The sequence below is a fragment of the Orycteropus afer genome, unplaced genomic scaffold, assembly GCF_000298275.1.
Source record: "Orycteropus afer afer isolate SDZICR_OR568_19922 unplaced genomic scaffold, OryAfe1.0 scaffold00063, whole genome shotgun sequence".
In the NCBI taxonomy this organism is placed as follows: Eukaryota; Metazoa; Chordata; class Mammalia; order Tubulidentata; family Orycteropodidae; genus Orycteropus; species Orycteropus afer.
The window spans coordinates 6,937,666-6,957,261 of record NW_006921650.1 but is presented as its reverse complement, the minus strand read 5'-3'; the positions used below and the strand labels follow the sequence as shown (position 1 = coordinate 6,957,261).

The window sequence follows — 19,596 nt, the reverse complement described above, 5'->3', positions numbered from 1 at the left end:
GCTAGAGTTCTCTGAGCTTAAATTTTATATATAAAGGGGGAAAAAAAGCTTGTTAACCAAAATTAAGCTTTAATTAACAGAACTAGAAATGGAAACAGTCCTAACTGGATTCTGAGGAAGCAGGAAACCACCTTGAGTCAAAGAAGAGAAAAAGGTTATCCCTAAGGACTTTGTTTTGGACCTGACCTTGTGGAACCAGATAAAATTTCCATCAGATGGATAAATATGTAGTATTTAGTAATTAGATCAAGTTAGATGACCAGTCCTTCTTTAGTATTACTAATTACATGTATTTTTTTTAGGAAATATGATTATTAAGTCATGGTCACAAATTCGTTTCTCAATTTCCTATAGATGGTGCTTCCAGTGATAATTTCAAACGACTTTATTTTTCTCCATCATACTCCCATCATTGTTGAGTATCATCGTATCATCCAAGAACAATTAATGGCATTCTTTTTCACCCAGGACTTGAAACTCAATAGTTAGTCCCTACCTTCCAATATGCATCCATACAACACACAAAAAGTAAACAAGCTATGGCTTCCACGTATTTCACTGGGCTTCTATATTTTGAAGAACTAATTTTTGAATACCTTGTGTTTAATTTCCAAGAACTATACATGCTCTTGTAGTTAGTACCTGAAAATTTTAATTTGTGTTACTTAGAATCTGCCAAATACCTAATCTTCCCTAGACCCTTTTTTTTTTTAAACTAATGAGCTTTACTCCCTTAAAGGACATGTAAAACGTATTCATCATAAAACTATTAGAAAATGTTTGCAATACCACCAGAATTGGTGGAATAATTCAGTTAACAAAATGTGAGAATCTTAAACCGCTATCTTTAAATTACGCACTCAAACAGAACAGTATAAGTTGTCTTGTAAACCATTATCTTCAAAAGCTTTTGCAGCTGACAGGTTTCACACATTAGTTCATTCCACCTTCTTCATTTTGACCTTCGTTTATATCGAATAATTGGGCATTCAGGGGTGTGAATCATGGTTGTGTAATTCACACTGGGAAAATATCCATCGATGAGATCATACTCATACAAACGAAGCATAGTGGACCAAATCGTCTTGATCTGAACATAGGCAAAATTTTCCCCAATGCAACGATGACGCCCTTAAAAACAAACAAACAAAAAAAAGTTTTTATAAGAATGTTTAAAACTTTCTTTCTCATTTATTTTAGCCTAGAGTGGTAAAATTTGTTTATCTACAGTTTGGATAAACAGCAGATGTTGTACATACATAAAAGGCATAAATATAAAATCATCCTAGACATTTCCAGTATCTACTTTTACAAAAAAGGCTCTTAGCTAATTATTTTTTTCTAATCACTTTTTTTTTTAATTTAACATCTATTCAGGTTAAATATATGTAAGATTTAAATTACAGCATAGTAATCAAGTTTGGGAATATACTGGACATATTCTTTCCCCTGCCTGTAGAGGGCCCTAGCTAAAAGTCAGTATGCACATTCTAATCACAACTTGAAATGCTAATACCAATGCTGTCTGATGAAGGAAAAAGGGATCTCAAAGACCCAAAATAGTAACATATATGCTGAAATAAAAATTTTAGTGTCATATATAAAGAAATTTACAAGCTGATTCTAAAATGTATACAGAAATGCAAAGAACTTAGGGTAGATAGCCAAAGAACCTTGAAAGAGAATAATAAAGCTAGAGTATTTCAACTATTTCAAGTTTCTGACTTCAAGACTTACTATAAAACTACAGCCACCTAGACAGTGTGGTACGGGCATAAGGATCAACAAATAGATCAATGGAAGTATGAACCCAGAATTACTTTTATGGTTATTTGATTATCAACAAGGACACTAAAGAAAGTCTTTTCAACACATGGTGCTGGAATAACTAAATATGTGAGGAAAACAAGAACTTTAATTCTTACCTCATCTGAACCAAAACCAAACTCGCTGTCATGGAGTTGGATCCAACTCATAGTGATCCCTCCTTGGGTTTCTGAGGCAGTATCACTACAGAAGTAGATTGCCCAACCTTCCTTCCCAGGACTGGCTGCCGGGTTTGAACCGCCAGTCTTCTGGTTAGCAGTCATATGCCTTAAGCACTACGCCACCAGAGCTCCTCCTTACCTCATACAATACCAAAAAAAAAAAAAAAAAGAAGCCAAACTCACAGCCATCGAGTCAATTCCAACTAATAACTACCCCCCATTGTGTTTCTAAGGCTGTAAATCTATCTTTACAGAAGTAGATCACCCCATCTTTCTTCCACAGAGTGGCTGGTAGGTTTGAACCACTGACCTTCTGGTTAGCAGCCAAGTGCCTTATCCACTATGCCACCAGAGCTCAACCATAACCAAAACCAAACCAAACACACTGTCACCGAGTCAGACCAGACTCATAGCAACCCCTCCCTGGGTTTCCAAGGCAGTATCACTATGGAAGTAGATTGCTCAACCTTCCTTCTGAGGAGTGGCTGGTGGGTTTGAACCTCCAGCCTTCTAGTTAACAATCAAATGCCTTAGGCATTAATTCAAGATGTATCACAGACCAAAACATAAATGTGAATACCATCACATGTTAATAAAGAACAGGAGAATATATATTCATGACTTGGGGATAGACAGGACCAGAAAGCAATAACCATCAAAAATTGATAAATTAGATTCAACTGAAGTTATTTAAGTATATTAATTTGTCAAAACTCACTGAATGTCAAGATATAAGCACTTCATTGTATATAAATTTTATCTCAAAAGATAACTAAAAAATTACTGAATTTAGTTAATGACATGCATGCTTAAATATTTAGAAAGTGTACTGATGTGTGTAACTGACTTTGAAATGCATCTAAAAAATAAGAATTGATGGATAACTTGATGGATGTGTAAGTATGTGATAAAACAAGGACAATAAAATGTTAATGGGAGAATCTAGGTAATGAATATATGGATGTACACTGTAAAATTCTTCTGAGTGAAAATTTTCTCGTTAAAATGTTGGAAACTTAGTAATATAAAATACAAATTGTATTTTTAAAGAGGTCATATAGATAAGCTATAAAGTGAGATAAACTTTATAAAAGATGCTATTAGAAATATTTGAGTCAGGAAGATCGGACACCTTCCCATCTCCCCTGCCTACCAAAACCCCACACAAAGTTAATAACAAAAGGTAGCTTTTTTCAGGGAACTCAAAATAACAGGCCAAACTGGACCTGGGAAAAGTTAACCCCTATAAGCCTTAGTTTCCTCTTTTGAAAAACAAGTATAATAGCACCTTCCTCATAGTGTGAGCGTGAGGCTAAAAAATTAGCATAAAGTGCTCAGCTCCTACTGGTACTTCCAGAAGCCACATTTTAGAGGGATGTTTATAAACTGTATTCAAATACAAGCAACTAAGGAGAGGCTTATAAGAAGACTACTTAAAGGATTATTTTTAATAGCATCAAAGTATTCCTACTACGAATGAACAGAATAGCATATAAAACTAAACCAAAACCAAACGCACTGCCGTTGAGTCAGATCCGACTCATAGCGACCCCTAGGGTTTCCAAGGCATTATCACTACGGAAGTAGCTTGCCCAACCTACCTTCCGAGGAGTAGCTGGTGGGTTTGAACTGCCAGTCTTCTAGTTAGCAGTCAAATGCCTTAGGTACTAAGCTACTAGAGCTCCCAGAATAGCATATAAATACTGGTAATTCATGAAATGTAATACATGAATAAACTACATGTAACATGCACCAACATAGATACATAGCACAATTACAAAGAAACTGGAGATACTTAACCTGATGGTGAAAGAATGAGGGCGCATTATATATAGTGAACTCTGTAATAGCCAGAGCGTAACTGGACTGCTGACTTTTTCCTAGTCTCTCGAGTTTTCTGCTTTGACAGAGTATAGTCTTCTTACAACTTTTCTATCACTCATTTTAGTGGAACATATTCAAGTTTTCTGTCTTTAACTGGTTTCCACCTTACAGTTTTTAGCTTTCACAGGTTTTACGGTACCTGCATTCAAATATCTCGAGAGGTACATTATATAACTTCAGAGACTACAATTAGAAACAAGTACAAATGAGATGTTAAAAGGCAACCAATTTCAGCTTTAATATACCATAAAAATGAGGTTTCCAAAAACTAGAATGAGCTGCCATATAAGATAACTCGGCAACCAAAAACTTAAAAAGTTCAAGTGGAAACCAGATCATTATCATTTTAGAAACTATTCCTCCTTTGGAGCAGAACTAATGCCTTTACCAATGATTATGATTCTTTTATGTTATATAATTCTTAATTCTTTTATGTTATATACCATTATATATATAAAATTATTTATTAAACAAAGTTATTAAAGTCTGAAGCCCCCAAAAGACTTTATACTTTCCTTTGTATTTGGAAAACATGTGACCATTGCCAGAAAGTCATCAGCTACTAATATGATCTGTTTGGCAAATACTAGATAAGTCACAGAATATAGTTTAATCTAGGTGCAGAGTACCTATGGTTATCCTACTGGAGGAACAAGGGTCTGCCTGCATTCTTTCAGGATATTACTGGGAATGCAGAGGTTCGTGAACCTAAGCACAATCTGCCCAAATTTAAAGAACACTATCATAAGGTTATTCACAGGGAACCAAAAAATTGACCTTAAAAAAAAAATTGACTAACAATCCAGAAAAGCTTCAATTTTAAAAAGGCTACCTTTGCTTTTTTTCTAGGATGCCAGTAATTTGTTTATGTATTAGCCTGAAGTAACTGTTTTCTGAATGGTTTGCTAACTCCAAGGATTCTTTAGGACAAATTCACAAAGAGTTTTTAAATACTACTATAAGGGGAAAAGGAGCTCCTGTAGCATAGTGCCTAAGGCACTTGACTGCTAACCAGAAGGCTGGCGGTTCAAACCCACCAGCCACTCCTCGAAAGGAAGGTTGGGCAATCTAATCTACTTTCATAGTAATACCACCTCAGAAACCCAAGGAAGGGTCGCTATGAGTCGAGTCCAACTCAATGGCAAACAACAACAACATAAGGAGAAAGGGGCTATAAACTTTAGAAAAAACAGGGCAGATTAGAAGGTAAAGGAGTACTATAAGGATTCACAGGATAATACCTTTAGTTCAAATAAAATATTTTTTCCAACTTTTGGAGATTATACTTTTATAACATTTGCAGGGATGTCTCTATAAAGAAAAGGAAAACTGTACATAAAATCCACATGGACTACTTTCACAGGAACAAGATCTAAAATATTTAAGATCTGAAATACAGTCTTACCAGCTCCAAATGGCACATAGGCAAACTTCTCCCCTGATGCTGGGTTGTCCTGTAAATACCGACCAGGATTAAAGTCCAGACGTTCTACCCATGAGTCTTTAAGTCTTTGGTTGACAGTGGGAGACACACACACCTGATGACCTGGAGGAATGGTGTACCCAGCTACAGTCTACAAACGAAAGCAACACATTTCTTTAGATAATTGAAAAATATTCCACAAACAATCATCGTTGTGTAACCAAGCAGTAATATGTATAAGATATGTATACATTTAAAACTAACTCAATGACTAGGCCAGCTAAAAATTATTTTAATTCAAGATTATTTCCAAATGTCCCAATGTTGTGTTGGAAGCACATATACAAATCAAAAATAATAGTCGTAATACCTTGGAGCTAAAGGTGGCATTTCAGGAAGTCTGATTTATACTTTCATACTGTTTGAATTTTTTACAACAAAATGTATACTACTCTTAAAACCAAAAAGAAAGAGTTCCATTGGAAAAAGTGTAAACGTTATATGAAAATGCAGAAAACAGACTAGCATGCAATTATGTAAAAATATTTATGTATTTAGAATATATAAAATTGAAAATTATAAAAGAGTGATGACCATTTTACTTTTTAATTTTAAAAACTTCCCTTTGATACTATAATATATATACTATTTTTGATATATAAAAAAAGGAGGATAGATTTAGCCCATAGATTTACCTGCGGAGTTTTGGCCATTCTCATCATGGTCATTATGGGAGGTCTAAGTCTTAATGTTTCCTTAATACAGCGATCTAGTAAATTTAGATCCTTGAGCTAAAAAGAGAAAAAAAATTAATGATTTTTAAAAATACTTAACATATCTCAAAAGTACACAAATTATTTGTAACTTTTTGGTTAATACAAGATTGCTGGCATTCTGGGTGGAAGTGCAGAAGTAACCAGTTCAGGGCAGCAGAGAATATCTTGTTCTATCACTGTTCATGGTCAACAAGGGGAAAAAGGGAAGGACAAGATAACAGGAAGAGAGATCACCTTGCAAACGGTACAGTAGGACCTTCAACAATCTGTTCCTCCAAAAACAATGAGCTTTCCAGAAAAAAACTGTCTTCAATAAACTTTTTCAGAACTCTGGAAATTGACCAAAGGCTTCCAACAACTGAAGAAGAGTTTACTCAAATGTAACAGCTGAATCATGGTGAGAACAGTGAGCTCTGTGATGCTGTAACTTGCCCTATTCTCATCTCCCTCTCTCCAGCTTCACAATAGCCTTGCAAACCAACAGCCTGACAACTACTCCAGCTGTGCAGAACAGCAGGCTAGCGACAACTAAGAGGCAGAGTAAGTCTGGAGCACCTCAAAACTCCACACCCAGAGACTCACTATTTGACCAATCTAGCAGCTCCCTGAAAATCTCCATTCTTAGGGCTTATCTTTATTTGATCTGACTCAGAGCTCTCACTGCAAACAGCACTATCCCTAGAGTGTTTGTCACCAACAACTAGTAAAAGCTATTTAAGGTAACAGCTGCCTGAGATAGCAGTATCAGCTAGGGATAACAGAGACATTCAAAAAAAATGGGGCGTGTTATCTCCATGATGTTGTTGTTGTTGTTATGTACTGTGGAGTCAGACCTGACTCATAGTGGTGGCCCTTCTAGCCAGTTGTCCTCCATTCTGTGATGTTTTGTAAATCCCATTATCCATGCCTGTTTGGGGTGGTGTGATAGTTAAGGTCAGGTATCAACATTGCTGGGCAGCTGGTAGTAGTCATTTCCTATAATGACTAGCAATCAACTCTGTGATGGGATTTAGGTTAATTCTGTTGGGGCAACACAGGTGGAATGTATCTTGAGTCCTGCCTTGCTGGAGGGTATAATTCAAATCACCACCCTTAGCTTCCCTGAGGGTATACTTACGAATCTCCTGGGAAGATTTGCCCTCTTCTTGCTCCAGCTTTGTGTCTTGGCTCATCCTCATCTCACCCCTGGATTTGGGACACAACCCATCATCTGATCTGCTGGTCGAGGTTCATCAAACCCCAAGGGTTGGGAGGATCCTCCAGACCTACTCACGGACCTGGGACTCGCCAGCCTGCCAGCCTCCACACTAGTACGTGAGACGAACCCTTGGGTGTCTGTGAGTTCTGTGAGGTGTTACAGCGAAATACAGAACCCTAAGACTGGGGAAATTACTGAGAGGAGGAGGAGGACTTAATGTCTGAAATGATGGAGTGGTATGGTAGTTTGGATATTTGGGACATCTTTAACCACCGCCTCATGGGGACCAGCCTCATGCTGATCTTTCTAAGAGAAATTGTTCAAGCACGTAGTGACCCCTTCTTGGGTTTCCCAGGCAGTATCGCTACGGAAGTAGATTGCCCCACCTTCCTTCCGAGGAGTGGCTGGTGGGTTTGAACCACCAGCCTTCTGGCTAGCAGTAAGTGCCTTAGGCACTATGCTACCAGAGCTCCATAGGAGATTTTAATATATTCCTGGAAATCTAAGCTATACACATGTGCACAGGTCTGGGAAAGACCTGAGAGGACTCTAATCTCTCACTTCTGGCTAACTATAATGGTGAATTTTATGTGTCAACTTGGCTAGGCTATGGTTCCTAGCTGTCTGGCAAAATACTAATCCAGATGCTGTCATGGGAGTGGTTATATGTTGTCATGGATCAATTTGTGTTCCCCCAAAATATGTGCAAGCTTGGTTAGGCCATGATTCCCAGTATTGTTTATATCTGCCATTTTGTGACATGCTGTAAATCCTAAACCCTACCTGTGGTTAATTAGGCAGATTTAGTTATTTTAAAGAGGATTAGGTTATGTTTGTTATGTTAAAGAGAGAGAATTAGGGTGGGATGCATCACCCTTATTTAAAGTCTCTCATAATCTTCCCACAGGCCACAGCCCTAATCTAAGAGAAACATCCCTGGGCCATGGCCTATATCACCTTTTGTCTTACAAGAAATGAGAGGAGAGAGAAGCAAGCAGGGAATAAGAGACCTGACTACCATCAAAAAGAAGAGCCAAGAGCGGAGAATCTCCTTTGAACCTGGTCCCTGTGCTAAGAACCTCCTAGACCCACAGGAAGATTGATGCCAAAATACATGTAGATCTCCAAGGAATGCTGGGTCCACAGAGGTTGAAAGGAGACAAGGACCTTCTTCCTGGGCTGGCAGAGTGAAAAAGTCTTCCCCTTCACCCAGTCCTCTGAATTCAGACTTCTAGCCTCCTAAAAACTGTGAGGGAATAAATTTCTGTTTGTTAAAGCCATCCACTTGTGGCATTTCTGTTATAGCAGCACTAGAGAACTAAGACACATGTAATTAATCAGTTTGCCTTGCGTAGAGCAGACTGCCTTTTATAATGTAATGTAATTAAATAATTCACCAGATGAGCTCAAAAGCAGATTTGAACTGGCAGAAAAAAGAATGAAGATAGGTCAGTTAAATTATTCAGTCTGAGGAATAGAAAGATAAAAGAATATAGAGAAATTAACAGAGTGTAAGAGACCTATGGGACACAATCAAGCATACCAACATACTCAAATCACAGAAGGGGAAGGGACAGAAATCATATTTTGAAGAAAAACAATCTGTACATGAAAGAAACTCAAAAAACTCCAACTAGGATTAATTCAAAGAGATCCTCACCTAGATACATCATAACCAAACTGTCAAAAGTCAAAGACAAAGAATTCTGAAAGCAGCAAGAGAGAAGGGAGGCCTTAATAAAATTAACAACTCTTTTCTCATCAGAAATAATGAAGACCAGAAGGGAGCACATGTTCAAAGTGTCAAAGTAAAAGGCTGTCAACCAAGAGTTCTATAATTAGCAGAATTATGCTTCAAAAATGAACAAGTTAAAACAATCCCAGATTAAGAGAAATGGAGGGAAGTCATCAGTAGCAGACCTGTCCTACAAGAAATGCTAAAGGGAAGCCTTCATGAAGAAATGAAAGGACACTGGCAATCTGAATACATAGAAAGAAATAAAGAACTAGTAAAGGTAACAACATAATTCCCTTATTTTCCCTATATAATGTACCCACATTAATAACACGCATAGCTCTCAAGGAAACTAATGCACAAGGGGCTAAATGATTTGCAAAAATCATATAATACACACACGTTACTTGCGAAAAAATACAGTACACATGTTAAATATAAGAGTAAATGCTTTTTTGTTTGTAATTGTTACATCTCATTTAAGTCGACTACATAAAGCAACAATTATGAAATTGTACTGATAGATTTATAATGCATAAAGATGTAATCTGTATAACAATAATAGCATGAAGAACAGAAGCAGGATTAGAGCTTTACTGGAGCAAATTTTTGTATACAAGTAAACTGGTATTATTTTACACTAGATTATTTTAAGATAAGATGCTGAATTTAATCCCCAGGGCAACCAATAAGAAAATAACTAAAAATATATAGCAAAAAAAATGACAAAGGAATTAAAATGTTACACTAGAAAATATCTATTTAACACAAAACAGGAATGGGAACAGAGGAACAAACAAGGCATAAAGCGTATGTTGTTGTTGGTATGTGCCGTCAAGTCAGACCCAACTCATAGCGACCCCTCCTTGGGTTTCCGAGGTGGTATCACTACAGAAGTAGATTGCCCAACCTTCCTTCTGAGGAGTACCACATCTAGTCACTAGGATTCAAATAAGGAATGGGATTCCAGCAATTTATGTCTCTTCTATTAAAAAAGTCCAAATATAAATAAATAAAAGAAAGAAAAAGTCCAAAGGTCACAAAGATCAAGCATATAGAAAACTAGCAGGTGTGAATTCTACCTTATCAGTAATTATGTCCAATATAAATGGATTAAACACTCTAAGCAAAAAGCAACAACTGTCAGAATAGATTAAAAAACATTATCCAATGCTGCCTACTCATTCTATGAAGTCAGTATTATCCTGTTACCAAAACCAGACAAAGGATATCACAATAAATCTACAACCCATACACCTTATGAATATCAGTGCAAAAATTCTCAACAAAATATTAGTAAACTGAGTCCAAAAAGAAAAAACCAAACTCACTGCCGTCGAGTCGGTCCCGACTCATCGCGAACCCTCCTTGGGTTTCCGAGGTGCTATCTCTACGGAAGTAGATTGCCCAACCTTCCTTCCAAGAAGTAGCTGGTAGGTTTGAACCACCAGCCTTCTTGGTTAGCAGTCAAGTGCCTTAGGCACTACGCCACCAGAGCTCCCAAACTGAGTGCAGATATATATATAAAAAAAAGATTACAAACTATGGTCAATAGAATTTACCCCAGGAATGTAAGACTTAACATTTTTTTGAAAAATCAATCAACATAATACACCGTGGTAATAAAAGAAAAAAAAAAAAAAAACCAGGAAGAGGGTATGGAAGAGGGTATGACCAGTGTGTGCTTCAAAGATAGAAGTCTAGGTTACATAGTGAGTTGTTCTCTCTTCCTTTCAGCTCACCAGAAACGGTACCCTGATGGTACAGTGGTTAAGGCATTCGGCTGGTGGTTTGAACCCACTAGCTGCTCTGAAGGAGAAAGATGAGGCAGTCTGCTTCCATAAAAATCTACAGCTTTGGAAACCCTATGGGGCAGTTAGTTCTACTCTGTCCTAAAGGGTGACTATGCACTAACGCACTGCCGTCAAGTCAGATCCAACTCATAGCAACCCCTTCCTGGGTTTCCAAGGCGATACCACTACGGAAGTAGATTGCCCAACCTACCTTCCAAGGAGTAGCTGGTGGGTTTGAACCGCCAGCCTTCTGGTTAGCAGTCAAATGCCTTAGGCGCTACGCCACCAGAGCTCAGAATTGACTCTGATGGCAGTGGGTGGTGATGATGGTGGAAATAATACACAGGCCATTCTGGGCATGTAGGATTTGAGTAATTCAGAACTTTCTATACTTCAAAAGACACACAATGCCATACAGTACCCTCTATTCTCAGGAGCCAGACTTTCAAGTGGAAGAAGTAAGAAACCTCAAAGATCTCTAAAGCCCCAAACCCAAACACATCTGATAAAGTTTAATGGACAAAACAATTGGGACACCTCAGAGAGGGTTGTGAGGAATTCTCTAAAAGTATGAAAGTTAAGCAATTTAATCTATGTTGTTGTTGTTATGTACCGTCGAGTTGGACCCGACTCATAGCAACCCCTCCTTGGGTTTCCGAGGCGGTATCACTACAGAAGTAGATTGCCTAACCTTCCTTCTGAGGAGTAGCTTGGGGTTTGAACCGCCAGCCTTCTGGTTAGCAGTCAAGTGCCTTAGGCACTATGCTACTATAATACATAGAAAACCTCTAACCGCCCTACTTAAGAAATAGCCACCAAAGTAAAAAGGCAACAAGGAGACTGAAAATCGAACAAACCTGGTCATAAGTTAAAGGAGGCAGATCCTCTCCACAGACTGTTTTCTGTTCTAAATAACAATTTTCTTGAAGTGTTTTGTCTCTGGCCAAAAAGAAGCCCATCCATGCACTAGTAGTTGAGGATGTATGCTGTCCTGCCAAGAGCAGTCCAATAAGCATCCCAGCTACTTCATCATCTGTCAAAGGACGTCCATCCCTACGAGATAAACAACACATACACATTTAACATTTTGGCAGTCACTTTTCATGCCTAGTATTTCAATAAAGGGTCAGAATGAGTGAATTTTTCAGAAATAATAGTCTCTTCCATTTACCTATCACAAGTCAGAATTATTTTTTCAAGGAAAAGAGATAAACAAATAGAAAATAATAATTTTGAACACAGAAGACTTCACCGCCAGCAAACTTTGTACCACATCTAGTCACTAGGATTCAAATAAGGAATGAGATTCCAGCAATTTATGTCTCTTCTATTTAAAAAGTCCAAATATAAATAAATAAAAGAAAGAAAAAGTCTAAGGGTCACAGCAACCAACATGTTTAACTGAGTTTTAACATGTGATTTCCTGTTGCAGCTTAATATTTTATTTGAATGGCTCTTACTTATATGTTGAATCTAGTAAAGTTTGGAGAATGTCATCAAGTTTTTCCTGTGACTGTCTGCGTTTCTGGATTGCCTTATAGAAAATATTCTTGATCTCTCGATGAGCTCTGTCCCTACGTCTGTAATTGAAAGATGAAAATTATTTTCTTTAAATAAGCAAGTTTGCAGCATCCAATTAATTTTAAAAATAATCAAGATCTATTTAAACCTTATTAAATTAACTTTAATGATTCAAGTACTGACAAAAACTCAGAACCAAGAGATAAAAAAAGTCATGAAAATCGTATCTGATATTAACAATTTCTATGTTCCTTCCAGGTATGAAATATGTCTTAATATATATATATCCAATGCTTAATACACTGTGTTCTAACTAAATGCTTAACGCAAATAAGATTCAAACGGTTATTTCTTCAGAAGCATTTTCCACTTCAAGAGAAAGCAGAACATTCTTTGAAACTAACATGAGATTCTAATTTTAATCAAATCAACTCTCCATCAGGAGAGTATCTCTGGTTTCTCTAGAGGGTTTGATTCTACTTTGCATTTTCTAAGATAACAGCTTTGTAGGAGTAGTCAGAAAACAAGCTTCAAGTTATAAAACTATGTTAAGTGTATCACATTAATTACTCACTTTAATCTTCTGGGAGGTAAATACTGTTGATTATCCCCAATAGTCAGGGAGGAGAGAAGCTGGAATTTAAATTCCAGGCAGCCTGACTCCCAAGCCCCACTCTTATGCCTCTTAATAAAAATTCTTGCCCTACTTCATTTTCGAGACTATTATTGATGATCAATTAATATGCACAGAATGGAAGAACACAGTGAAGCTTAACAATGCGAACATAGCGGAACCAAGAAAACACGAGGCTTATTTTAAAAAATAAGGCACCCTGGTGACACAATGGTTAAAGCACTCAGCTGCTAACAGAAAAATCAGAAGTTAGAACCCACCAGCCACTCCATGGGATAAAGATGTGGCAGTCTTCTGCCATAGAGATTTACAGTCTTAGAAATCCTACAGGGCAATTCTTTCCTATAGGAATCAGAATGAACTCAATGGCAATGGGTTTGGTGTTATTTAAAAAGTGAATGGAACAATTTGGTTAGATTGGTTGCCTCAGGTAAAACAGAGAACAACCAGGCTAGAGTATGAAAAGCCTACCATACAAGCTAAGGAATTAGAACTTCATTCAGAAGATAGTGCAGGGAGAAATAGGTTTAAAGTACATTTATGGAGAACTCACTATGGCCCAAGTACTGTGCTGGGTATTCTAACATAATTATTTATAAAAGCACCTTAGAAACTGCAAATCTTACCAAGATATTATAAATTCCAAAAAATTCCATGGAACCCTCTCCTAGCTCCTCCTTTTACTTCTACCCTTCTTTTATTCTGTAACTAGAGGTGGCAAAAATAGAAGAAAATTGGAGTACCAATTTAACTTCTATCGCTCATCCATACAGAAATGAATCAACAAAGGTACAGAAAGCCTACTAATATGAAAGTGTCAGGTGTCACAGTGGTTAAATTTGGCTATTAACCAAAAGTCGATTCAGACTTGCCAGCCATCTCATGGGAGAAAGATGAGGCAGTCTGCTTCCCAAAAGATTTACATCCTTTGAAACCCTAGAAGGCAGTTCTACTCTGCCCTGAAGGGTCTCCAAAGATGGCAGTAGGTTTGGTTTGGAAGGTACACGTCAACTCCTATGAGCAATACTTCTTTGTATCAGAGACTATTCCAGCCCTTAAGGAAATCCCAGTAGAATTAGCAAAGACACAAATAGAAAATTAAATACAGGTGCTAATACTTCAAGACAAAGGAATTTCTCAATGTAGCTCAAAACAGTTAACAACTGTTTCAAGCAAGTGGCTTAAGGGAGGGATGTATCATTTTCGGTAAAGGCAGAAGCTTTACTAAGTACAAAGGATATGTGAGATAAGTAGATTTTAAAATATTACAGTAGGTGGACAGCAAATCATCTTCTTATTAAACTGAAACTTTGCTTAAATGAGCTAACTATATAAAGAAAACCTGTAATGAATTTTTCTAAGATGAGAGTTCATAATCACTGTCAATTTGTTTATTAATTTAATTTTTAAATATGTTAAAAACTAAAGCACATCAACACTATAGTAATTAAACAAAGTTAAATAACCAAGCATAGTATCTTGATTTCTTCATAAGTTCCATACCTGAAGCTTGGCAAAGGCAGCCAACCGGGCAACAGCCAGGCTGCGTGGCTAAAACCTCCATCCAAATCTGCATACAGCTGTGCCACCTTCTCATTGAGTTGACTTCTGATTTCCTTTCCATGTAAACAATGGCTAGCTGTTAAAATTATCAGCTCAGAAAGAGCTTCAAACAAATCTAAGGGGAAAAAAACATTCCCATTATTGTTTAAAAAAATTCTTTTTAGGATATTCTGTTTCCTTGGAAATATAAAAGCATTATGAAAGACCATCAAGACTAAAATCTAACCTGAACCAATAATATCCTATTCATATTAAAAAAAAAAAAAAAAAAAAAGCCCTCTACAGACACATATGTAGCTCTGAAGAAAGAGAGGCAATAAACCAAATGATGGGAAGCACTTCAACCTCTCTGGACAGCTAAATAGAAGGCCATGGTCTAAGGAGCCACTCTTCATCTTGAAACGACAAAAATGAATGTGGCTATCTGACTGCTAGGCCACAGTATATCAAAAGTAGCAAAAAGGAAGAATGGCAAGTGGGCTGGCTTATATATGCAGTTATAATTAACTGCAACCACCAATAGTCTAGTCCAGAGACAAAGATATAATGAAACAGGGGATTCAAAAAGTTAAAAGTCTAAGGCTATTTAGTGCATATGAGAGTTAATAATGAGATGCTTGGCGTATGCCTAAGGCACTTGACTGCTAACCAGAGGCTGGCAGTTCAATCCCGCCAGACACTCCTCAGAAGGAAGGTTGGGCGATCTACTTCCACAGAGATACTGCCTCAGAAATCCAAGGAGCGTTCGCTATGAGTCAGGGCCGACTCGATGGCAGTGTGTTGTGTTTGTTGCGTTCCCAAGGAATGGAGGTCTGAAAAGTAAAGACAGGATGATCTCCCAGGTCAAAACAGGAAGATCAGGACTAAAAATTGAAGTCCCGACCATATGTAAGAAAACTGTAACTAATCACCAACTGGTATTTCCCACCAGTGGAGACAGATTCATTAGATAAGCACCCTCTGATAATACTTAGAAGTCGCAACAATCATCCATTCCTCTTTTCTTTAATTCCATGCTCATCAAATAAACTTCCAATTATCATCTGGTTTTCCTATTAGATTTGCCAATAAAGGGAAGATCAGCAAATATTCTTATTTTCTTGATGTACAAATACATCTCACTTATATTTATTAAACTGCCATTCTAGTTTACATATCAGCTTCTTATATGGTGAGAAGTGAATCATATCAACTTTAGTTATACTAAGGTTAAAACCCACCAGCCACTCCTCGGAGGGAAGGTTGGGCAATCCTACTTCCGTAGTGATACTGCCTCGGAAACCCAAGAAGGGGTCGCTATGAGTCGGGGCCGACTCGACGGCACATAACAACAACAACAACAAGGTTAAAACTGAGCTTCTGGACCTTTTATAAAAGCTGAAGATCACACTCAGAATGTGGTGACCTACACAGAGGTCCTGCTGCCCTGTGGGCAGACATTGCTTCCTACTGTGGGCATGGCAATTTCCTCTGAAGGCAACACTTACTGCAATCCAGTATAAACACTGGACTCACACTAATTCCACATTTACTTTTAAACTGAGTATCAAGTTACATTCAATATACTCTCTATATAACACAAAAAAGCATGTAATATATTTTCAAAGATTTCCATTAGAAAGTAGTTAAAATCACTTTTTCTCATGGAATAAATCATTCTCATACAATACTAGATAATTAAGGTATTACATATAATTAAACTGTGGGGAATTTTACTTGCTCAATGGGCTTTAAAAAAAAAAAAAACCTTATTATCTTAAAATGACCTGGCACCAGTTTTTACCTTCAGCTTATTTCACAATTTAATCATAAATTGCTTTCATATCGTACAGGTGAGCTGAATACGCACATTAAGCTATCTCAGGGCTTTGCTAAGTGAGCAGAAGTAGTTACCAGCTCTCAGGTTTTTAACTCCATGGTAATCAAAACATGCTCCTTCACTATATCCAAGGTGGTTTTATGTATGCCATAGTTTATGCACAGACACACTGACATTTCTATTCACAGAAAAGCATAAATATTAGGACAAATGCAAAATATCTTTTTCCTCTACTTACTTCTTTCTCCACTTTCTCCCCAACTTTCAAAATATTCCTTTGTTTCTTTTTCAATTATAGAAACATGCTGTCTAAAATGGGTTATGTTGAGGCCAGTTTTTAATATTTTCTTCTGCTCCAAGAAAACCTTCAAAAAATTAAGAATGTACATTATTACATTTTTGCCTTATCACAAGATCCATCTGAATTATCATAACTATGTAACTCTCAAAGAAAACAATTTACTGAGTAATTATAAAACTTAAAAAAAGCTTTTGAAAAAGTACACTGGATATGAAAAGCTTACAGCATGTATATACATATTTGAAGTAGTATGTAGAAGGCACCTGCTGCCAGGGTCCTAAACAAACTAGGATTCCCCGTTGCTGCCTTCCTTTCTATACTCCCTTTTCCCACTCCTGACTCCAGGACCCTCTTTTGTTATTCTGGTTATATTGTCTTCCAACCCAACCAAGATGCCACCTCATTCACCCAAAGGTACATTATGCTTCAATATTATATTTATACTCCTGATAATTTATGTAAATAAATAAATAGATATTTGAGTAGGGAGATTTTTCAGAGTTCTTATTTTAACCTTAAAGAAAGCCCCTTCCCCATCTCCTCTCTATCCCCAGAATAATCAATCACTCAATGTTAGATTTTAAATGTGACACTAGTGCATAGGGTTATGTGAATAAATGTATATCCAGAGCACACACCAAACAGTTGGGTCAATTATCTAATGTATTCTATCTAGATCACACTAGTATTTGACTTCAGGGGGAAGAAAAAAAGAAGACAGAAACATACCCATGCCTGAAGGAGCTGCATTTTAAAACATCTAAAGCCTACAATCTCTAACTTCAAATAACTCTTGTGCTAGAATTTCAGGCAGAAGTAGGTGGATAAGAAGCCCTTTTGGTAGAACAAGATTTCCTAATTATCCACTCAACTCAAATTCTATTATGCTAAGTTACCATTCATTCTATTTATTTGTATATAAAGCCTTTTACAACTGTTTAGCCCTCCAAGCCAGCCACTATAAACAAACACCTATTCCTTGACAGCCATGACTTTCCTTTGAAATTTCTCATGACTCTTTAGATTTTTAAACCAAGCAATATATTGTTTCTACATTCTAAATGTATAATATTTATACTACTAGATATAACTGTTACAGTACAGATCTGTCTTTCTTCAACAGAGTGTCACCTACTGGATTGGGTACATCATATGCAACTCCCTTTCCAAACACAGGTGTTGTCAGGCGACCGTAGACATCCTCAGCATTCAGATCTTCATTTTTACTATTAAAAAGCAGTGCAGCAGCATCACTCCCCAGAAGGTAAGTAAACGTCTTGCCCACCATGGTAAAACTAAATACAGGTCCATACTAAAGAGAGAAAAATGTCGATAGTCATGTTACAAAAAAAAGACAGTAGAGTAAGGCTCTAATTTTAAAAAACACAGCATCCAGTGTTTTTGAAGAATTAAAATAAATGCCAGAAGTTTGTTTAGTATCAGTTTTTCCATACTCTCACCAACACTGAATGATTTTATTTCTTAGATTTGTTAATATGGTTAGGCACAGAATTCTGCCCTTGCAGTTTTCTGATTATGACTGAAGACTAACTGTGCTAGACAGGCTCTGGGGATACAGCAGTGAACAAAAATACTGTTCCTATCTCATGAAGATTAGTCTATTGGAAAAGATACAAATTAATCAAATAATCATAGTTGTTACTGAGTCAATTCTGACTTTGACCCTGTACAACACAGTAGAACTGCCCCATCAGGTTTCCTAGGCTGTAATCTTAATGGAAGTGGATTACCAGGTCTTTTCTCTTTGGAGCCACTGATGAGTTCAAACTGCTGACCCTTTGGTTAGCAGCCAAGTGCTTAACTGCCAACCTTTCAGTTAGCAGCTGAACACTTAACTACTGCATCAACAGAAAAAAAAAACTCACTGCCATTGAGTCGATTCAACTCATAGTGACCCCTCCTTGGGTTTCTGAGGTAGTATCTCTATGGAAATAGGTTGCCCAATCTTCTTTCTGAGGAGTGGCTGGTATGTTTGAACCGCCAGCTTTCTGCTTAGCAGTCAAATGCCTTAGGCACTACACCAACAGAGCTCCTATTGCACCACCAGCAATCCACAAACGTTAAATTGTGAATGTAACATGTATTACCCAAAGAGCAACTCTGCAATGCAAAAGGGAGACATGAGAGAGCAAGAGACACCTGAGCTGAAACTGCAAGCTGAGTTAAGAATTAGCCTCATGGCCAAGCATGCACAAAAGTTCTAAAGGTATAAAGAAAGAGGAGGATGAAATGAGATGAGAGTAGAGAGGTAGGTAGGGCCTAGACCACGGAGGGCCTCATAGAGCACATTAAGAATTTTTTTTCCTTGCAAGCAGTGTGAAACACCAAAGAATTTAAAATTGCCTGGAGAAGACACATTAATCTAGGTATATTTAAAAAAAATATATCCGACTGTTATGTGGGGAGGATGGAGGAACAGGATGTCAGAAGACCAGTTAGAGCTTATTGTAAGAATGTAATGATGAATGCTTGTTACAAGGTAATGGGGGGGATTGCGTAATAGAGACAGAAGTAAACAGATACTAAATTATTTTAGAGACAGAATCTGTAGACTGGGCCATGGATTGATAAAGAAGTATCAAGAATGAATCTTAGGCTTCTTGTACTTTGCAAATCTGGATGAATGATGGTAACATTCAGTGAGAGAGAGCAAGACTGGAATAGGACAAACAGGATTGGGGAGAGAAAAGTCAGGGGTTAGATTTTAGAAAAACTGGATTTCAGATACCTTTGGGACCACCAAGAAACACTCATGTGCCAAGGAGGATATTCAGGCGGCTAACAAACATATGAAGAAATGCTCACCATCATTAGCAATTAGAGAGATGCAAATCTAAACGAGATACCATCTTGCTCCAGCACTAGTAGCAAAGTTCAACAAGACAGAAAATAACAAATGCTGGCGAGGATGTGGAGAGATTGGGACTCTCCTACACTGCT

The 19,596-nt window shown here is 37.3% G+C and overlaps 1 protein-coding gene across 1 annotated transcript in view; it reads right to left on the bottom strand.

Moving 5' to 3' along the window:
• Positions 1-952: 952 nt before the first annotated feature.
• Positions 953-19,596, bottom strand: part of LOC103196162 (lanosterol 14-alpha demethylase) — a 24,028-nt gene continuing 5,384 nt past the window's right edge. The window contains exons 3-10 of the mRNA XM_007939821.2: positions 17,771-17,947; positions 16,573-16,699; positions 14,456-14,630; positions 12,258-12,377; positions 11,655-11,850; positions 5,991-6,086; positions 5,278-5,446; positions 953-1,131 (exon numbers count right to left, since the gene is read on the bottom strand). Coding sequence (XP_007938012.1) covers positions 953-1,131; positions 5,278-5,446; positions 5,991-6,086; positions 11,655-11,850; positions 12,258-12,377; positions 14,456-14,630; positions 16,573-16,699; positions 17,771-17,947 — 1,239 coding nt within the window. The remainder of the gene's footprint in view (positions 1,132-5,277; positions 5,447-5,990; positions 6,087-11,654; positions 11,851-12,257; positions 12,378-14,455; positions 14,631-16,572; positions 16,700-17,770; positions 17,948-19,596) is intronic.